Source organism: Polypterus senegalus, chromosome 1 (assembly GCF_016835505.1).
Source record: "Polypterus senegalus isolate Bchr_013 chromosome 1, ASM1683550v1, whole genome shotgun sequence".
Lineage (NCBI taxonomy): Eukaryota > Metazoa > Chordata > Cladistia > Polypteriformes > Polypteridae > Polypterus > Polypterus senegalus.
The window spans coordinates 245,307,318-245,329,043 of NC_053154.1; the positions used below are offsets into that span (position 1 = coordinate 245,307,318).

At 36.1% G+C, this 21,726-nt stretch overlaps 1 protein-coding gene across 1 annotated transcript in view; it reads left to right on the forward strand.

Moving 5' to 3' along the window:
- The first annotated feature begins 182 nt into the window (after positions 1-182).
- The window catches only part of rtkn2a (rhotekin 2a), a 91,533-nt gene continuing 69,989 nt past the window's right edge, over positions 183-21,726 (forward strand). The window contains exons 1-2 of the mRNA XM_039771252.1: positions 183-398; positions 18,320-18,519. Coding sequence (XP_039627186.1) covers positions 264-398; positions 18,320-18,519 — 335 coding nt within the window. The 5' untranslated portion in view covers positions 183-263. The remainder of the gene's footprint in view (positions 399-18,319; positions 18,520-21,726) is intronic.

A 21,726-nucleotide genomic window follows, 5' to 3' on the forward strand; every position in this document is an offset into this window, starting at 1 on the left:
ATAGTTGTTTCAGTGCGATTATTTACGTGGTTTTTACCTTTATGATAAAGTATTTAAACAAGAAAGAAGAACATTTTTATATCGTGTAAAGGTATGTTATTCTTAAATGCAATGATGAATTCAAATTTCAAAAGTGGGGTGTTCGTATTGTTGCAGACCAGACAAACGGGGAACTCCTCCCCCGTCAGGATTTGGGGCGGGCCACTGTCGCTTCAACGATTACTAGCAGGCGACTCGGAGGTGTTGTGTATTGGTTGACAAAAATGGAACATTCGCGGGATATTCAAACTTTCAATCGGAATAATAAAGCCAGAGCGACCGTGTCTGGCTGTTCTTCGCTCGCTATGGAAATCAAAAGGAAAAAAATTCGGGAGAGCGCCTTGTTTGTGCAACAAGAGGTAATGTGAGAACTACGGGGTGAGATTTTTCAGCCTCAACAATGCATTAGAAATAGACCTGCCTACATCCCATTGTACTCAGTCTTAACAATTTGTTCTAAACTATTGTAAATGTGGACGCTCTAAAGTACTTGTACTTGTACTTGCACGTCCTAAAATAGGCAAATATAACCATTCGGTCTTGGTTTTTAAATGAGATGTAAAAAAAATCGGATCAAAAGTACCAGTGTTTATGGTCGTTTTAATTGTTTCATTGGATAGTTTTGCAATTATTTCTTCTGTTTCAGAGACTCACACTTTCGGTTTTGAATGCCTCCCAATGACAATTAACATAATGGTTACAAAGTTTGGTATCCCGCAAGTTAATTTACAACACCTCTTTTACTTTGCTACATGGTTGTATGTGACAAGAAACGCACATTAGTTCCCCCATTCGTTGCAAATTGTTGTTTTTTTGTGCTTTGTGAGACTTAATGAGACTAAATAAAGCCTTTGTGAAGGACGATCACATAGTCGTATTTACTGATAATCCAAAAATCACGTGTTTAGGTTATGTGCAGAAATTCGCACAATTTGTACCTGGTGCTATACTGTTTAAAGTTGATTCATTCTGCAGTCCCACGTTTTTTGTATAGCTGAATCTCGCTCATCCCATTGCACTTGGAAAAACATTGTTTTCAGAGTACTATATATACTGTATACGAGCCAGGTGAAATGATGGCCAAGTGCTCATATTAAAATCAGAGTGTGATTGTGTGCGAGAAAGGCAATGCAAGGAGGTGACACCAGTATTACCTGTTTCCTGCCTTGTGCCCAGTGAAAGTGGAACAGGCTTTGATGCACCAACCGTGATCCTGAATTGGATTAAGTCCAAACAGTCTGGAGTGAAGGGAACTGAGTAAAAAAAGTTTTAATTTTTTTTTTTTTTGGTGCCTACCTGTGCCAAAAAGTACCCTATATGAACTGTGTTAGTGACCTGTCAAAACTGTGCTTATTGATTGAAAATGACTTGCTCTTTCAAATGCCATTTTAATTTAAATATTAAGGTTGCGCTGAAATATGAGTTTGTTGTAACACTTTGAAACAACAGTGTTTCATCCCATGATTTCTTCATTTTTATATATGTTATTAGTACAGGAAATTTACCTTAATAAGCTTAACCCCTAACTTACCCTTCATTCTCAATGGAATTCAATTCAACATAATCACATTTTATGCGCCCTTTTAATTAGCACCTTAGGCTGGTTCCTGTTTTATATCCATTACTTTGTCCTGAAAGGCTCCTTGAACCAAGAAGAAAAATGTAGCTTTGTTGGGAGGACTGTCTAATGTTGAGTTATTTTGTAGACATTATGATTTTACATTTATCATGGAGTATTGTAATTATCATGTACCTAGTTGTTAAGGTCCCCATGACCCTGTAGTTAGTATATAGCGGGTTGGATAATGGATGGATGGATAGTTGTTAAGGTGGAGTAATTTCAGAAGTGAACAAAGTCATTAATTTACTAGTTAATAAAATAATAATTTTAAAAGAAAAAATGTTTTTTATATTTATTTTTACAAACTGTGGCTTCAGGATTTGACTCTTATTTTTTTCCAGATCTTAACAGGCAAACCTGAACCTATAAATCTGTGCTCAGGAATAATACAGTAGCTTTGGATACTCTGAAGTAGTTTTAATGTACTCTATATTACATTTGACAAGGGAGATTAAAAAAAAAAGCAACAAACAAATGCAGATATCCTTAAGAAACCCGACCTGTTCCTGTGAGTAGTAAGCAGTTATTTTTCCAGTTGGTTAACAAGTGTGTTGGTAGTCTCATGGTGTCAGCATTTAATAGAGTCATGGGTCTATAAGGTTACGATTTTAATGAGTTATTGTTTATTTATTTAAGAGAATAAAATATGGAAGTCTCGGTCAGTGTTTTTTGATAATATCCCATTGCTTGGGACTTTTAAAACTGACATTAGTGATGATAGTTTTCATACCATATAATTCATTCATTTATTATTTCTTATAAAATTATTATTAATGTTTTGTTTGAACTCAGATTTTCTACCCTAGATTTTATAGTTTTAATGCTGTCAGATAATTTTTTTTGCAGAGCACTTGAGAATTAGTCTTGGAGGGCAGGAATGCCAGGATTATTAAGGAAATAATTATGACTATAATGTTACATCGTTTCTAAAACTTTACTCATTTCTATTTTGATTGACTCATCTGTGGTATTAATTTCAGTAATGGATTTACTGGTCTTTTATGTATTTGCCATTTGGTATTTTCCTAAAATCGTATTCACTTTTTTTTTCATACTTGGGATGATTTAAGCAACGGTTCCTAAGTGTTTTAGATAGATAAGGGTTGCTCGGTATGGAGTGCAAATTATTTTTCATATAAATGACAACTGGTTAGTTGTGCCTGTCCCTCATCAGTCTTCCAGATGAAGTCTCAATTCTGGATGTTTCTGTTATTTGTCCACTTATGTTTACCTAATGATATTCCCACATAGATGCACATGAGATTTCTGGAGTACAGGTAATCAATAAAAGGAAGTTTTAATCAAACCATTTTGAGATTAGTTTGTGTATGTATTTCGAACCATGTTTCTATGCAGAACAACCAAAAGTTGTAGCCTGTAATTCCCCAAGTTAGAGAATATGAAGGTCATTTTATTTATATATCTTCTGGTTTTGACACAGGGCTTTGCTTTCTTTTCTTTATTCTTTTTGTTTTCTTTTGACTTTGATTTCTGTTTTTTTGATTAAGCTCGATTTACAGATCAGCTTAGACATCCAGTTTCAAACTTTGCAAGGCTTTTAACTATGTTTCATCTCCTGATTTGTTATGGTTAAATAAATCTGGCTTAACCATCTCATTCACCACCATTCTGGTGGCAGAACGTTAGGATTAAAATGAGGGCAAAGGCCTCAGATATAAAGGAGGGCATTTAAGTAGTTAAGGTACTGATTCGGTTGGGTTAGAACAATGTTTCCCAAACTCGGTCCTGGGGACCTTCTGTGGCTGCAGGTTTTTTTTCCAACCAGCTTCTGTTTTTAATTGAACTCCTGAGATAATTAAATGATGTTATTTCCCAATTTCTGTGTTTAAGGAACAATATAGAAATTAGAAAACTAAGTTTGGTAAAAAAAAAAAAATATTAAAATGTACCAAGCAGTTATATGGGAATAATGTGCTTTTTTTCTTTTTAACAGTATTTTCATCTTGATTTTCATTCTACTTTTCAAGGTGTTCTAATTGTTTAATTAATCCATTATTAGCTAATTACAGTACTGGGTCTGACTCCAAAGTTGTTGCAGCCTTTGATTATTCAGTGTTGTTTGCCTGGGTGTGTGCTCTGCTCGTTTTTAATTGTCATTATTAAGATACAACGAAGGGGGAAAAACTGCACAAAGAAAGGGCAAAATAGAATGAAATCAACAAAAGAGAGTTAAGCATTTAAATTAAACAGCAATAGCAGAAATATTTCTAAATGTGTTATAAATGTATAACTCACACTCCTCTGCTTTTCTGAATGTCGAATAAAAGAAAAATAATCCCTGCTAATTAAGTGAGATCAATGCTATCAGGTGTTGTCACTGTTTAGGAATCTGGCTGGAACAAAAACCTGCAGCCACAGGGGATCCCTGGGACCGAGTTTGGGAAACACTGGGTTAGAAGAAAAAGGAAGGAGCAAAGAAACAGACTCTTAGAGAAACAGTCAAGCTAAAGGGAAAGACTTGTAAGAGATCAGTAGTCAGCTTTAAGTCTGTCAGTAGTGTGTTGTAGTGAGAGCTTAAACATTAAATACAAGGGCTTAGAGAGGTTCTTTGAGTATTAAACAGGTGCTATAATTAAACTCATAAATACTTTAGATTTGATTATTAAAGGGCTTAACTATCACCCAAACCAATTTCAATAATGAGGCTATCACAATGCAAAACCTTTACGGTGCTGTACCTTTTCAAAGCTAGCTTCAGTGAGGTCAGCTTTCAGTAGACCAATATCTGCAGGAGATGTCAGCTGAACTAAAAAATTGGCAGATATTGCACAGGTATCCTTTAGGGGAGATAGTGTGCATAACCCCAGAATTTGAGTTTTCCAACCAACTCTTTTCAGGACCTTGGTGAGCTAGATAGTGTCTCAGATAACTCTGAGGTGAGTGGAGTCCTAATGAGTCACCTAAAAATCAGTCCAAGTTCTACATAAGGGCAGGCTGTCGTGCCCTTCCAAATGTAAAAATTTCAGTGCCAAGTTGAGCCACAGAACTAAAAAGTTGATCTTCTTGAGTACTACCTGTGCCACATACCAGTCTATGTAAGACTGAGGAGGTAGCTCTCATCATATCTGTTTATCCCAGACCTTTATGGGGATGATGGATTCCAAATTATGAACTGCTGCAGATAATGATTCTAGTGCCCAAACAAAAAGCAAAGATAATGAGCAACCCTGAATAGACCATCCCTTAACAAGAAAGGAGTAGATATTGACAAGTTCATCATAATTATGGCCAAACGGTTTGTATATAGTGTTTTAAACATTTGAATAAAATAATCTCTAAATCCCATATGATTTAGGATACTCAAATTCTAATCTTATTATTAATCTCTAATTTTCAGCATTTAATGAGGAGAGCCTCATTAGACATTACAACATTCAATATTTTAGCTAACATCTTAGCATAAAGGTTAACCAGAATTTATCAGGGAAAATGGCCTGTAACTTAGGCTGAATTTAGTGCCTTTGTCTTGTATTAAGAGTAACAATATTACAGCCATAATAATGCAAGGTCTCCATGATCCTTTTGAAACTGATTTATTAAGCATAAGAAATAGATTCTGCGAGAATTCCCAGAAAGACATCATTAGTTCAAGCGAAGCATTGTACAATCCTAGGGCTGATTTAGTGGCATTTTTAAGCTCCTGTTGATTTTTAAGGGCACCCTGCAAGGCAGAATCTAAGGGCAGATAATTAAACAAGACTGAACTTGGATAGAAAACTACAGATTTCACATAGAGTTGCATTTTCTTCAGTGTCCACAAAGTTTAGATTAAAAAGATGTTCACCACTCACTGCACTGTAGCAGACCTCTCGGTGTATCTCTCTGTGTTTTGTCACTGTTGTTTGTTCTTAAATCATGTGAATGAAGCAGTTTTGTTTTCTTTTACTAGTTTGTAAGTTTGTTATTTCTATAAAATGCTTTATAAAATCTGCCTTTACATTAACCAAAGGTGGTGCAAGAATATCACTGTAAAAGAGCACATCTGCACACCAAATATTGAACTACTCACTGTCAGATTTCACCCATACTATCTACCATTAGAATTTAATCAATACTTGTGACAGTAGATTACATACCACTGCATACTGATGTGGGAGTTGCAGCTGAAATAATTCTCAAAACTATACAGAAACTAGAAACCAAATCACCCGGTTCTTTCAGACTTGTGATGGGTGATTTTAATTTATGTAATCTGGAATCAGTATTACCACATTATCATCAGTACGTGAATATTTATACTAGAGTAGACAAAACAGTACACAAGTGTTATGGAAATGTCCCTGGCACCTACATATCGCGTCCTGGAGCAGCCCTGGGTACATCTGACCATGACGTTATTCATCTACTACTGAAGTACAAACAGAAACTGAAACAAGAAAAACCATCCATACAAAAAAAATGCAAAACTTGTGCAATGACCCTGTAGAAGAACTGCAGGAATGCTTCTCCTGTATTGCCTGGGATTTGCTGACATCCTCACAGTCACCAAATGAGGGTACTTACACTCTAAGTGAATATATGAAATTCTGTGAATCAATAATAGTGAAAGTCTACCCAAACAGTAAACTATGGATCAATAAAGAGATTAAAGCATTACTAACGGAGAAACAACATTATCATCAAGAAAATAAGACAGAAGAAAAACTAATTTTGCAGCAAAGAATTAACAGGTTAAATAAACAAAATAAAAAGATATATGGGGGGAAAAAACCAAGAGGTGGTTTAATGATAATCCAAAACAGGTTTGTAAAGGACCAAAAACAACAGCAGGACTGGGTTCTAAAAAGAGTGTGAACTTTCTAGTAGAAAAAGACCGTAAACTTTTAGCAGATGAACTTTTTTTACCAGCTTTCAGTGGTCCAAAATGCAAAATTGAAGGAGATGCTTTATAAGGCCTACTCCTTTAGGAGCAAAGATGGGCAGAGGATCGCCAGTTTGCCACCAAGTGCGGGCAAAAATCTTTTAAATGAAACGAATGAAAAGAAAAACGTTTCTCAAAGACAGTACGTAGTTACATTAGCAAATGCCAGCTAAAACTGTACTGTGCCAAAAGGAAGCCCTACATAAATAGTGTCCAGAAGCGCCGTCGACTTCTCTGGGCTTGGAGGCATCTGGGATGGTCCATTGTGCAGTGGAAATGTGTATTGTGGTCAGACGAATCGGTTTTTCACATCTTTTTTGGAAGAAATGGACAGCGTGTGCTGCGGACCAAAGAGGAAAAGGACCATCCAGACTGTTACCAGATACAAGTCCAAAAGCCAGGGCCTGTCATGGGTATGGGGTTGTGTCAGTGCCTTTGGCAAAGGTAACTTGCACTTCTGCAATGGCACCATCAATGCTGAGAAGTATATCTCGGTTTTGGAGGAACAAATGCTGCCTTCAAGATGACGTCTTTTCCAGGGACGCCCATGCTTATTTCAGCAAGACAATGCCAAACTACATACTGCGTGCATAACAAAGGCATGGCTGCATAAGAAGAGGGTGCGGATGCTTGACTGGCCTGCCTGCAGCCCAGATTTTTCTCCTATAGAGAATGTTTTGGCGCATTTTGAAATGAAAAATGCGTCAACGAAGACCCCGTACTGTTGCGCACCTAAAACGTTTGCAGGAAGAATGGGACAACCCATACTAACACCTGCAACACTTAGTCACTTGATTTCTTCAATGCCTAAACGTCTTTTAACTGTTGTTAAAAGACAGGGGAACTGTACAAAGTGGTAAATGCTGTACTGACCCAACTTTTTTTGAAATGTATTGCAAGCCTGAATGGCAAGAATGGATATTTATTTACAAATCGAATGATTTTGACAAAAAAAAAAACATGAATTATTTTGTGTTCATACTGTCTGCAATGAAATAAAGTTTGAGGAGAATTTATAACTTGCTTTTTTCTTTTTTTTATTCACATTTTCCACACTGTCCCAACTTTTTCTGATTTGGGGTTGTATATCAGAGCACTATTTCTGGATTTTTCTTCAGTTTTTGAAAACCATCCAGTCTCCTATACTGACTGTGAAACTGAATAGTATGAATTTCAAACCATTTATCCCATTATGGATTCATGACTTTCTTTAAAATCGTTCAGACAGCCAAAGTACAGGACACTTTTTCAAAAGTTCAATTCATTCATTCAAACACAGGAAGCCTGCAGAGGTGTGTCTTATCACCATTACTGTTTACTCTGTACACAAGTGACCTGAGACAGAACAGTGACCACTGCTCTATTATCCAGTATGCTGATGACACCATGCTTATAGGTCGCATATCTGTGGAGGATGAAAGCCACTATCTAAATTTAGTGGGCTGTATGGTAAACTGGTGCAATAAGAACTATCTTTCACGGAATGCTTTAAAGACTAAATAAATGATATTTGAGTTTGGGAGACAGAAATCTGCATGTGTGTCTATTGTAGTTCTGGAGGAGGAGGTAGAAATAGTGACTGAATATAATTACTTAACAATCTTAACTGAAATAAAGGTAGGCAAGGATCTCATGTCCTTTAATCACAGTATGATCCAGTCTGTTATCACTTTCAACTTCATTGCCTGGTTTTGGTAAGTGCAGGTCAGAGGACAATGCAAAAGAAACTGGAAATCTTCTCAACTGATGATAGACATCCATTACATGTCGAATTTAACTTCAGTAAATCAGGAAGGATAGTCGTTTTGAAAACGGACACAAATCACTCCAGATAATCCTTTCTTCCTATTGCCATGTGGATTTTTAATAAGGAATATCAGAGAACATGATAGTGGCTTGATATGTATCCTGTAACCATTCTGGGTAAATGTGGACTGTCAGAACTGTCTTACCTTAACCTATCTTGTCTGTATTTGTTTGCTATACAGTATTTCTTACTGTCCAATATTAGATGCAAATGAGAAGGCAAATTTCATGTTTTCTTGTATAAACATGACTAAATGAAAAAAACTTGCGAATGTGAGCTGACTTCTTTCAGATATTTAGTGTGTGTTGTCATTTTTACACTTACTTGGGACAAGGTGTGCACTTTAGTACCAAGAAAGGGTGTAATGAATCTGAAACTCATGATGAAGTATTAAAGAAATTAATTCAATATTAACTAATACAATTTGTTTTTTAAGGCATTATTTAAAGATACTTGAATTATATTGTACTAAGTAATTTTAGTGACACTTTTAGATCAGCTATCTTTTTCTATTTTTACTATTTTCAATCAATTTTTAGCAACACCAACATTTATTTAAATAGCACATTTTCATACAAAAAATGTAGCTCAAAGTGCTTTACATAATGAAGAATAGAAAAATAAGACACAATAAGAAAATAAGTCAACATTAATTAACATAGAATAAGAGTAAGGTCCGATGGCCAGGGAGGACAGAAAAAACAAAAAAAATCTGCAGGGATTCCAGACCATGACACCGCCCAGTCCCCTCTGGGCATTGTACCTAACATAAATGAAACAGTCCTCTTTGTATTTAGGGTTCTCATGGAAGGACTTGATGATGATGGTCATGTAGACTTCTGGCTTTTAGTTCATCAATGTTGGAACTTAATGATGCTTTGAGTAGGTGGTGGTGGCGCAGGCCGCCACCACAAAGAAACCGGAAAAAGAAACAGAAGAGAGAATAGAGGTTAGTACGGATTTTAGAGCCACCATGAATAGTTATTATAATGAATTGAACATACAGAGTTTCAGGATTAAAGTGAAGTTATGAGAAGGCCATGTTAAAGTAATGTGTTTTTAGCAGTGTTTTAAAGTGCTCCACTGTATTAGCCTGGCGAATTCCTATTGGTAGGCTATTCCAGATTTTAGGTGCATAGCAGCAGAAGGCTGCCTCACCACTTCTTTTAAGTTTTGCTTTTGGAATTCTAAGGAGACACTCATTTGAGGATTTAAGGTTACGATTTGGAATATAGGGTGTCGGACATTCCGAAATATAAAATGGAGCGAGATTATTTAAGGCTTTATAAACCATAAGCAGAATTTTAAATTCAATTCTGAAAGAAACAGGTAACCAGTGTAGTGACATCAAGACTGGAGAAATGTGTTCAGATTTTCTTTTCCTAGTTAAGATTCTAGCAGCTGCATTCTGTACTGGTTGAAAACGATTTATGTCTTTTTTGGGTAGTCCTGAGAGGAGTGTGTTACAGTAATCTAGTCGACTGAAAACAAAAGCGTGAATTAATTTCTCAGCATCTTTCAATGATATAAGAGGTCTAACTTTTGCTATGTTTCTTAAGTGAAAAAATGCTGTCCTAGTGGTCTGATGAATATGTGATTTAAAATTCAGGTTACAGTCAACAGTTACCCCTAAGTTTTTTACTTCTGTCTTGACTTTTAATCCTAATGCATCAAGTTTATCTCTGATATCCTCATTGAATCCATTATTGCCAATCACTTAAATTTCAGTTTTCTCTTTATTTTGCTTGAAAGCAAAGCAGTAGAATGCAGCCACTCCATAATAATGATTTAACATTCTGGACACATCACTTTACTTAAGATGAGTCTCCTGTAGGAGGTTAATGGCCACTGTCCAGTGGCTTAAAATGTCTAAAAAGCTAGAGTAGCAGCAGGGTGAATTAAGAGAACATACCGTATGTTCCTGGCAAGCAAGTAAAATTAGTGATATTTGTTTTTAGAAGCAAACCTGAGTAATAAATGAATATAAACCAAATGGAGATGTAAAGAATAATAAAAATGAACTACCATTGTACTCTAGGACAGTGGCTCCCAACATGGGGTCCACAAGGACATGTAAGGGTGTCCATGGCAAAATAAGGGGGAAAAAAACATGTGCTTTTATTATTAAAGTTGTAAATAATAAAGCATTTTTTGAGTTCATCTTGTATTTTAATAACATCATTGTCACTTCATTAGTGCACTTGACAGTTATGCTTATTACCGGTAATAAACAAGTTTTTCAAATGCTACTCAAAGGCCACTGTAGACTTACACATATTGCATTGTGGCGTTGAAGTAGTTTACAGCAAGCTAAGATAATAGTGCACTGAATGCCAAAACATATTGTATGTAATGATGAACCATTTTTAAAAATGGAAACATTCCGAAGAAAACCATCTTGTAGTTCTGCTTTAAATTCATCAAATGAGTCATATTCCAAGCAAAATTTAAATCCAGAAAGTATGAAGCGTCATACAAAGAGTTCAGATTTGTGCTGGCTAAGAAAAAAGAAGGACTTGATTACCCTAAATGCCTTGTTTGTTTTGAAAGGAAATTCTGTCAAACAAATGTCTAAATCATTTTAAATTAAAAAGACATCTAGAGCAAAAGCATCCAGCTGATTTTGGGAAACATGTTGGCTTTTTCCAAAGGAAATCAGCACTTCTTCTGAAACAAGTGAGCACTTTCCCACAGCAAACAATGGTATCAGAGAGGACACTGAAGGCATCCTTTTTTTTTTTTTGGCATCATATCACATTGTCCGTGCAAAGATAGCTCACACCGTTTTTAGAAGATCTGATATTAGTGGTGACCAAAGACATAGTTCAGGAATTGCTTGGTGAGGAAGCTGCTTGTTAAACTGACACTGTCTGTTTGTCAGATAACACTCTGTAGATGGATAGCTGACATGGCTGAAGATATAGGAGACCAATTACTGGAACAGTTATAAAATGGCCCTTGTATGTAACTAACGCAGCACAGCTTATTGTTTATGTCAGATTTTCCTAAGATGTTTGTTGAGGAGCTTCTATTCTACAAAGAAAGTGGGGGGAAGACAAAAGGTCAGTACATTTTTTTACATTTTGGATGCGTTCATAGAGGCAAATTTAATTGGCTGGTCTTGTTGCATGGATGGTTCCCCTACCATGATAGGTAAGCATAGTTGAGTAGCCGTGCTAATAAAGGCCAGAGCTAAAGATACCTTGAGTACAACAACAACAACATTTATTATATAGCACATTTTTATACAAATAATGTAGCTCAAAGTACACACTGCATACTTCACAGAGAAGCACTTCTCTTTAAAAGGTTGGAGGACGAGTTGCAACAGTTGTTTCAAGAGATTGTTAAAGTTGTAAATAATATTGCAGACTCTCATCTTGAGAGTCAGACAGTTAAAATGATGAATCCAATTTGATCTTCAGGGAGGCAGGGAATCTTATAAGTGTGTGCATTTTGGCAGGTTAGGCATTTTTATATTGGGCTTGAAAGAATACCTTTTCTGGTTCATCTCAGTGCTGAAGTCCAGATAGAATCTTATAATGGATACATTTTAGTATATGTACAAGTTCTGTTGCACTGCCTTTAGCACTGTAGGCTGATCCCATGAACTTTAAGAAGCAACCAAGTAATATGTAGGGTCTGGATAATCCAGACATGATGAAGCATAGCAGGTGAGATGATCATGCACAGCATACACTTTTGCATTGGAAATTTTGTAAATTTGCATCTGAGCCATTTAGGAAGTTGTTCAAGAGAACGTCTGAGTTGTCTCTGCCTGAACCCATGGTTAAACTGACTAATCTTGAATTGTCTCGTCTCAAGCGACCTCCATCTGAACTAACTTCTGTCTTAAAGCAATTAATTGACCTCAGGTTTGTGCTGCTTCAGGGTCATGAATATTGCATTGATTTACAAAGGGTTGAGACCTTACCTTGGATTTAGATTTCTTTCTGATTTAATTTGCTATCTCAGTATTTTTCAGTGGTCAGAGTTTGCATTGTAGTGCTCAGTATTGAGGTTTGTTGAAGTATTCTGTTATTTGAATTAAGGTCAGTGCTCTGAGTGTTTAGCCAGTGTCGTCTTCAGTGATTCAGAAGTGTTATAGTGACTTATGCGTAATAGGTTTGCCATCTATAAAGCATGCGTACTTTGCAGAAAGCAGGATAATTCAACTTGCTGAAAAGAAACAAGTGAGCAGCTAGGGTGGAGTCCCATTACCCTGAGAACAGGAAGAGTAACCACACTAAGCAGCCATCTACTCAGAGATGTCACATCTTCCAACTGGACTATATTAATAATTTACCTGAAAGCTGTCCATCTTGGCAAAATTGAAATTTACTTACTTGTGCACTTTAAAAAATTATGACATTAAATTATCTTTGGCAGTATTTCTTTAAGACTAGCATTACAGCATTATCAATAACTGATATTCTGTGTAACTCACAGCAATATATCATCTGACTTGATTCCCAATCGATGTTCTCTTGGTGTTCACATGGACATCTTATAGAAACACAGATTTCCTCTGGTAGTCCAAAAATGTGCTTTTAGTTCAGTAGGCTTCTACATTTCCTCATTGTGTCCATATGTGACTTTGTGTGATATGTCATCTACTGCTGTCCTGTTCAGGACTGTCTTGTATCTTTTACTCCTGGGATAAATTCTGGCTCCCAGTAATCCCATTTTGGAAATGCAGGTCAGAAGATAAGATATAGAGGAAGTTGAGTCTTTCTTTTCCATTTCTGACTATAACAAGTAGGATGTTGCATATGATTATTTTGTAAGTGTAGTTGGTAGGACAAAACTGACTAACAACAAAAAAGAAGAAAGTAGTTGAGCTTATTATTTAACTCGCCCACCTTCTTTCTTACATGAGATATTTGACCAGGAAAATTTTATGTGTCAAATTTTACCACATAATATTTAATATATGGATACATGGAAGGAGTCTGTCAAAGAGATTCTCAACAGGAGAGCTGTGACACACTATAGAAAGTCTGAACTGTCAAGACGGCCACAAAATGAATGAAAATAATTTTAAAATGGCTGCAAATTACCAAAATCCCTAACAATCAAGCTACTGCAGGACTGTCAAACAAATATTTTTAAGGAGGACCACTTAAAATATTGTAAATACAGTACACCCCCAAAATTCGGGGGAGGGGGGGTTTACATTCCTAGAGCACCCACGAATTGTGAAAAACCGTGAATTTTGGATGTGGTTAAAAAATGCCTATTTTTATAGTTTAAACCCTAAATATGCCCCCAAAACACTTTAATTTAAATTCAAACTCAGCTTAATACAGTACCAAAAAAAGAATCTAAAGGTAAACCTATATACTGTACTGCTATGTCTCCCACAGTTCTAGAATGTAAAATACTGATGTTACCGCTATATATACTGTAATTCATGCAAGCGTGCTTTCATTGCCAGAAGCCTTAGAAGGTGCAGGCATCTTGGGGCTTTAACCCTTAAGCTGCCACATACTTGGGGGTTAATGCATCCCTGGACGCCAAATACTTTTTTGCTGCACTTTAAGTACACGTCACAATTTACAAAGAAAACGTGAATTTGTAAATGGAATACATTTTTTTTCATGCAAAGAGCATCACAATTACTGCAACACTGATCATTTTACACACTGCTGATGAACTGTAAAAACTATTTAAAAAAACTACTGGAACAATATGACGCCATGGATGAAATTCAGTTAATCACCGAGCCAACTATGTTTGAACTGGCTGCACACAGAGTTAAGCGCTGATGCTTCTAGGCTAGTCTAGTGCAGCGGCTCAATCTCAGGGACAGTGAAGCTGCAGGGTATCATGCTTGGGTCACAGAATTGCACTGAAACACAGGAGATTGTAGAGACAGGAACTTTATTCAAAAACTTCAATCAAACATGTCTCTTTCTAAAGTAAAACGAGCTCAGTATGCAGTTAGTTCTCAATTAAAAATAGACAAACATCATAGGGGACCCCCAACGGGAGCGGAACCCCCAACAGAAGCAGAGGATGTCTGGGGGGAAGGAGAGAGAGAAACAAAGCAATCAGCCAAAAAGGACAGGTGCTGTTCAGGCTTTTAAGTACAGCATGTGTAGTGTCGTGCGAGAAGCATATCAGGTGATGGAGCAGCTGCAAATACAGTAAGCCCAGCAAGTAAGGGAGCAATGTGAAAGTAGTCTATCAGCGTTTTTTTAAGAGGGGTTTTTTGGGGAGCGTCCGTTTCTTCTAGGGGTGCATTCAGCCCCCCTGCTCGCATGGGGGCTGGCAGTGGTCATGAGCTGGCTGCTCAACGAATGTACTGCACTAACTGATCAGCTCCTGCATGCTAGTAAATGGCACTGGGAAATGACTATACCGAGTTGTGGCGGGTTAACAGGAACAAAATTGAAAACACAAGAACACTCAGCTGGAGATGAATCACAGTCAATCAGCAGCAAAGAGAAATGAATAATGCTGTAGCGGACTGGTGCCGCTAAGATTCACACTGTCGAGAAGACTGTGATTTATTTATTTTTATGGTGGAGATTCCAGGGACGCACCCAGCCTTGGCCCAACCCGCATGCACTCACAAACAGAGACAAAAACAAAGCAAACCGGTAATCAAACCGCAAATAAAGAATTTAATGCAAAAAATGAAATGAATGAAAACAACGATACCACCCCTGTTCCCCTTACGGCGATTACACATTAAATACAACAAAGCCCAAACAAAACGCACACAGTAAATCTTAAAAAACGTTCATGAAAACCAGCAATTGATGAAATGTAATGATGAAAATATATAGTTCAGAGATCCGCACATTGAATGGGAATGTAAAGATAGTCCTACCGCTAATTTCTGAAATGGTAAAGATGGGTGGACGGGTTCAGGAGCGCTCCTTTCTTTGCATGATGGCCATGAATCCACTTACAGTCCTCATGTACACAGGCAGACAGCAGACAATCCAGACGCCAACCACGAAACAATCCAGGACAAAACGAATAAGTACAGGTAACCCAACAGAAGGCAGGCAGACAGACAGGAATTTGAAACACAAATTACAAAAATTTTTTTTTTGCTTTTGGTCACCGGCCCCCTTTTTAAAAGCCATGCTGACATCCTTTGACCCCAACAGCCCCAGCACTCTAAGCAGAAGACCAATCGGAGCCACTGCGGGGACTACTAGGAGTTGCAGTTTCAAATTCTATTGGCTACTTTCACCATCCCAAGCTGCATTTTCCTCTACAGTTGCTTCCTGTTCTCTCTACAGTACAGTATTACACCCACTGATGTATTTTATTTTTATTTTTTTTATTTACATACTATATATATTTCTTAGTTTTACCTTAACAGCTGGAAATACACTAAATTGTAAGGGGAAAAAAACTTACAAAAATGTTTTTCTTTTTCTTTCTCTGTCTCAAAACAGACAGCAGAAGGATCAGACACTTAATTTTTAATACTTGACATGGCATACTGTGTGGTGATGGGTATCAAATTTGATTTTAAGCTTTGACATTGTATATTATATCTTTCTATCCATCTATCTTTATCAAAAATGCTGTTTTTTATGTTTTTTGTGGCTATCCATACAAACTGAAAACTCTTTGTTACTTGCTATTCTTCTGCAGTACCTATTTAACAGGTTTGAAATTACATACTAGTTTTTCCATTTCCCTCAGAATAGATAGGTGGGGCCTGAACAATGTTTCAAGCCTTGGGGCACTGCCTATTCTAAGTCCACCCCTGTAAAGACCTTTTAGTATTTTACCATGATCCCAAAGATGTGAAGTATCATGAAATAGGTCGACTTCATATGCTCTTCTGCTGCCATTCCACTCACTTTATTAAGCTGTACAGATATCAGGGCTATACACCATTGTGCAGCTTACCGGACTCCTGCCTCAGTGACACAAGATGCTTTTGTCATTTCTGTCAACTCAATTGTTATATGTGGATAAGAAATGAATTTTTATTTTCACTCCTGTTAAATATGGTCATAGCTGTTGGAAAAGCTTCAGTGCTGAATCCAGGGGAAAATGAACTAGCTTTTGTGAAGTGAATAATTATCTATTTTAAAAATTATAATTATTTCTGAAAATAAAAATAAAATGCTTAATTTAAACACTAATGCTTAATCCAAGTGAGTAGTGAGAAGTGTTTTTTTTTTCACAAATTGTACCAACTACAGAGGGATCACACTCCTCAGCCTCCCTGGAAAAGTCTATTTGGGGGTTCTGGAGAGGATGGTCCATCGCATAGTCGAACCTTGGATTCAGGAGAAACAGTGTGGTTTTCATCCTGGTCGCGGAACAGTGGACCAGCTCTACACCCTTAGCATGTTGATTTCTGACGACCTGCTCAAAGGACGCGTTAAACGAACGCTGGGAATGCGTTGATGTGTGCATGTAGGGTTATTCTGCAGCTATCTCCTTCTTTGGCTTACTTTCCAGTGTCGCACCAATCTTCCTCTTCTCCTGCCATATAGAGCCATGCACATTCCTACACTTTGTGCACTATCTGCCCACATGTTCATGCAACCAATTCAATCTCTCACCACTTATTTAGGGTAAGAGGTAACCCCATCTGCCCTCACTTTCACCAGCTTCATCAGTTATTTCAAGCCAGGATGCTTCCTGAAGACTTGGCGATGGCCACAAACTAGGTCAGTGGATTTAGCACCAGAGAAGCACCTCCAGAGTGCTTGCAAGTAAGCAGTATTTTGCCTCTCCTACCTTTTCATGCTCAGCACCAGAATGAATTTTGCCATGTTTTTGTACATGGTGAAAAATAAGTTGCAGATTAACTCAAAGCATATGTGCTAATGGCACCAATTTCGCTGGTGGCAAAACAACATTTCATTTTTGTGCTTTTTTTTTTTTTTTGCAAAGCGAAACTCCTTTTTTTTAGGCTCCAAATTTAAATTTGTGCAAACTGTTTTGCTTATCATTATACAAAATATTACCACTAAATGTTACTGTTCTTTCTGAAATAACGTTTGACAGAAGGCAACTCTATTTTACAAGGCTATGTAATTCATAACATTAATGACTATGTACAGGTAAAGTATGCGTAAAATCTGATATCAATATTCATTCAAACATTAACTTACTGTGTTATTCACACTAATTATTAGTTTGATAATTAATTTAGTATTTGAGTAGAAATTTGCAAACGCACACACTAATAGGAGAACACTAGGTCTTTGCACTATGGGCATCACACCTCAAATTGCAAAATATATATTTTAATATAATAATTCTAAGGATGAACAATAGTGCTGCCTCATAGCTGCATGGTGTGGTTCATACCTGAAGTTCCCACTGCCTTTGTGAATGTTAAAAATTCTCTCTATTTTCTCCCACATTCCCACGATGTAAATATATTGGGTTAAATGGTACGTGTGTGCCAATTATTGGACTGAAATTCCATTTACCGTTTGTCTCAGCTCTGTGCTGGATGAAAGCTTAGGAGGCAATGGTACCTTTCAACCCCATCTTAGGAGTAAAGGGAAACTGGGCAGATGAATGAATCCATTTGTATTTGAAGAAGAGCATTACATTTACTTAATAAGGAAGATAATTGTTGAAATTTATTTGTATGTGGATATTTTTCACAAATAATTGCAGAATAAAAGATCAATAAAAGATGCCGTAGATGTTCTTTACAATTATACAGTCCGTTTAGTATTTATTTGGGGCTTCACATGTTAAATAAGGCCTAATTCAATTCTCTCTTTTAAGGGTGTATACACAAGTTATTTGTAATGGTGTACATATTTTAACACAATTTTCTACATTTAGTCAAGTGTTTGTAGTCTTAGGTTTTGTCAACTATGTAGAGAGTAATACTTTCATAGTATTTTTATCATTAGTGTTAAATGTAAATAAAAATTTCAAGGCAGTTTTTTTTTTTTTTTTTGAGTCACGTTTTCCATTAAAATGTAGTTTTTGTCATTTCTGTGTGTCTGTTTTAATGTAGGAATGCCATATACAGGAGAAAATAGACTTTGAGATCCGAATGCGAGAGGGGGCACTAAAACTCCTTGCTGCCAGTAGTCAAAGAGAGCAGATTTTAAATGCTTCTAAAAATGTAATGACCAGCAACACACGCATTCTTGCCTATATGACTGATCTACAAAGAAAAAAAGAATCACAGATTACAAACAGCCTGATGAGAAGGTAAGTTTCAAATTAAGACTTCTTCCTCTCACCTTTAAAATCTATGGTTCAAATTTTGATATCAAAAGGTCTCTTTCCTCCCTTTTGGTACTAAAGATCACCTAAAATCTGCGTCAAGATTTAAAAGCGTGGAACATGCTTAGCAAAGTTCTTTGAGACAATTTTGATGAGAAATAGCAACCTTAAATTGGTGCAGCCTTTAACTGGGGAATTAGTATAGGTGTGGTGTGTAAGCTAAAAACTGGGCTTTTACTTAAGGAGTTAACTTCTTTTTTTATTGTTTAAATCATTAAATTTACTCATTGGCTTAGGGCACTTCTAGTGTACTAAACACAGTTGGTTTATTAATAAGAATTTATGTAAAATGCTTTCATAAGATGATGCTTCTATTTCAAAGTGAGCAGATCAGTGTACATAAATTACTGTGTTCAAAGCTCTACCTCTTTTGTTGATGCTGAAGTTTATTTTTATGTATAGCTGGGATGCAAAATGATACATACTTTTTTCCACTGATCCTTATACTCCTTGAACAAACACAGAAATCTACAGCATTTTTAGAATTAGATTTGAAATGGGTTTGTTTAAAAGTGGATGATGAGTGGAAAGCAATAACATCTCCAATGTTCTTGAGAAATAATCTGAGATTGAACTAACATACTTTTCAAGCATTTGCTAATTACATGTTTTGAGGTGTACTTAAAGCTCTCAAAATTGTATACCTGTATGCTGGTAGAGTAATCACCCTCTTTTGGGTCTTAATTTACATGTTCATATACAGTAGTAGTTTTTTGTGTGCAGTTGGTAGGCCAAATTAACCTATACCAATTTTCTTATGAGTGCAACTGACGTATAACTTATGTGCCTCACAAGATACAGAAGGAAATTTCATTGAAAAGGAGGAAAAAATAGCCAAAGAACTAGATAAATATGTTGGTCAAGTATTACAAATGGAATTCCAAGTGAGGAGGAAAAATTAAAAGAGAAGTGTTAGATGTCTCTGAATACTAGGTACGTTGGAGGATCAAAACAGCTACAATGGTTTTGTTATTCAAGTACTGCTCAGGTAAATGAAAGACATTATAGTGTCCAGCAAATACAATCAGTAATTTAGTATGTCACTGTGATTATTTCTTTGACTGTGTATTCATGTTTTTTGCTTTACAGTATTTACATATTTTGCATATTTATTTAGGTTGTGCTCAGGCTCATATACATTTTTTTTTTGCGTGTTCCCAGAATATGACAAACTATATGAGCTGTGAAACAAGGCTTTTTTGAAATGTAGATATATAGAGACAAATCTGAAAACAAGATACAGCTAAAGGTCAAACACAATTATTTTTTTATATAACTAAGAACTTGCTGGAAATTCTTATTACCCTGAGGAAGGAGAGCGTGCAAGTGATGATAAATTTCTGTATATGTGCACTAACTTTTGTAAATAACATATGTGCAGGTATATGAGAAGAGAGTTTTCTGTTTCATAATAACTAGCTCAAGAATTGTCTGTCACAATGGTTTAACATCTGAGCGTTGTTTGGTTAAAATTCAACAATCCACCCAGCCTTTGGACCGTTCCTCTGAAACGAGCCAGCTGGAAAAAGCTGGAGAGCCAAGACCTCCATCAAAGAGAAGAAACTGTTCCTGTGATACCATTACAGCAGTTTTTTTTTTGAGAAGCTAAATTAGGATTGTTGATGTTTTAATGTTTTGTCCTCTGTGGTCTGTTTTGAAGTATGTATGTAGGTGTGTTTCTTGGCTAACAGCAGACCCTAAGACAAAAAAATATATTTCATTAGTCATTTCTGATGAAAAAGTACTTGATGACAGGAAAGTTGCAATGTGACAACAATTCGCAGAAAGCAAAAAAAATAAACTAGAACTTGAAAATGTATCCAACTAGTTGTAGACTAAATTGCAGTATTTGTATCTTGGTGGCATTGTTCAAGTTATAAAAAACAAAATACTCCAAGACTACTTTCATGGAAATAATAATAATCTAAGCAGTATCTAGCAGTGGTTTATGAGAGAAAACTTCAATTAAAAAATCAGTACAGACATTTTGAGTAGTAAACAAAAGCAAAGAGTACTACATTATTTGCTTACTTTTTCAGAAAAACATGCAACTGTACAACATACAGTTCTGCAGTGAAGATTGTCTGTAATTAGAAGCCAGTGTTAGAGGTGACTTTGTAGACTGGATTTCTAGATGGTTAATAGGTAGAAGACAAAGTGTACAGATGACAACTGCTCCACATAGGGTGAGATCATGAATGTTGGTTGAGGATATCTAATGGATCTCTTACATTAATTTATATTAACAAAATTGATTATGGTATTGTGAGTAAGCCTGTGAAATTTATAGATGACATAAAATACAGGAGGCAATAAAAATATTTAGTCTTTAGAATTTGGAATCTGCAAGTACTAAATGCCCATAAACAATATTTATTATAAATACAAAATGCATACTATCTAGAAGAAGCAAACTCTGAAAATTTGTATGTTAATGTTGATATAATATTCTCATCTTCCAGGGAATATGCAGAAGTAATTAAAAAATGGGAATGTTGGATTATATAGTAAGAGCTGTTGAATATAAATCAGAAGTGGTATACTCAGACTCCGTATTGTAATAGTATGAATACATGAGAAATACAGTATTGTATTAATTTCTAGTCACTGTACCAGCAAAATGCATAAATCATGCAGTCAAGACAATGTGTGTATTCATATTTTCACCAAAAAAAAAGAAAAAACATTCTGGAATGAGTTTGAAAGGTTCAGCATCTGTTTCATTGATTTTATCTACAGATGGGTTTTGCATAGAGCGAATGCCTCACAGCTCCTTTATTTATCATTGATAGTGACATTGGGGGGAAGGCTCAAAATTATATACACTCCATATTTTCACTTTATTTTCACATCTCAGATATGATTTTTTTTTAAACTACTGAAAAGTAATATTGTGTTAAGCAGCTAGAGACAAATACACAATATTCTACCTTACAGAGCTTCCATTTGGCTTACATGAGATACTGTTTGCATGGAAAGAGAGAAGAGAACATGTATTGTACGTATATAGTAGATAGTGTCAAAAATCCGTGACTAAAATGAATAACTTCCAACTTAATTTTGTTTTTAAAAACTTACCTTAAAGGCAAGGAGAATGTGTGTTCTGAAATTAGAGCCTTTTTAATTTAAAAG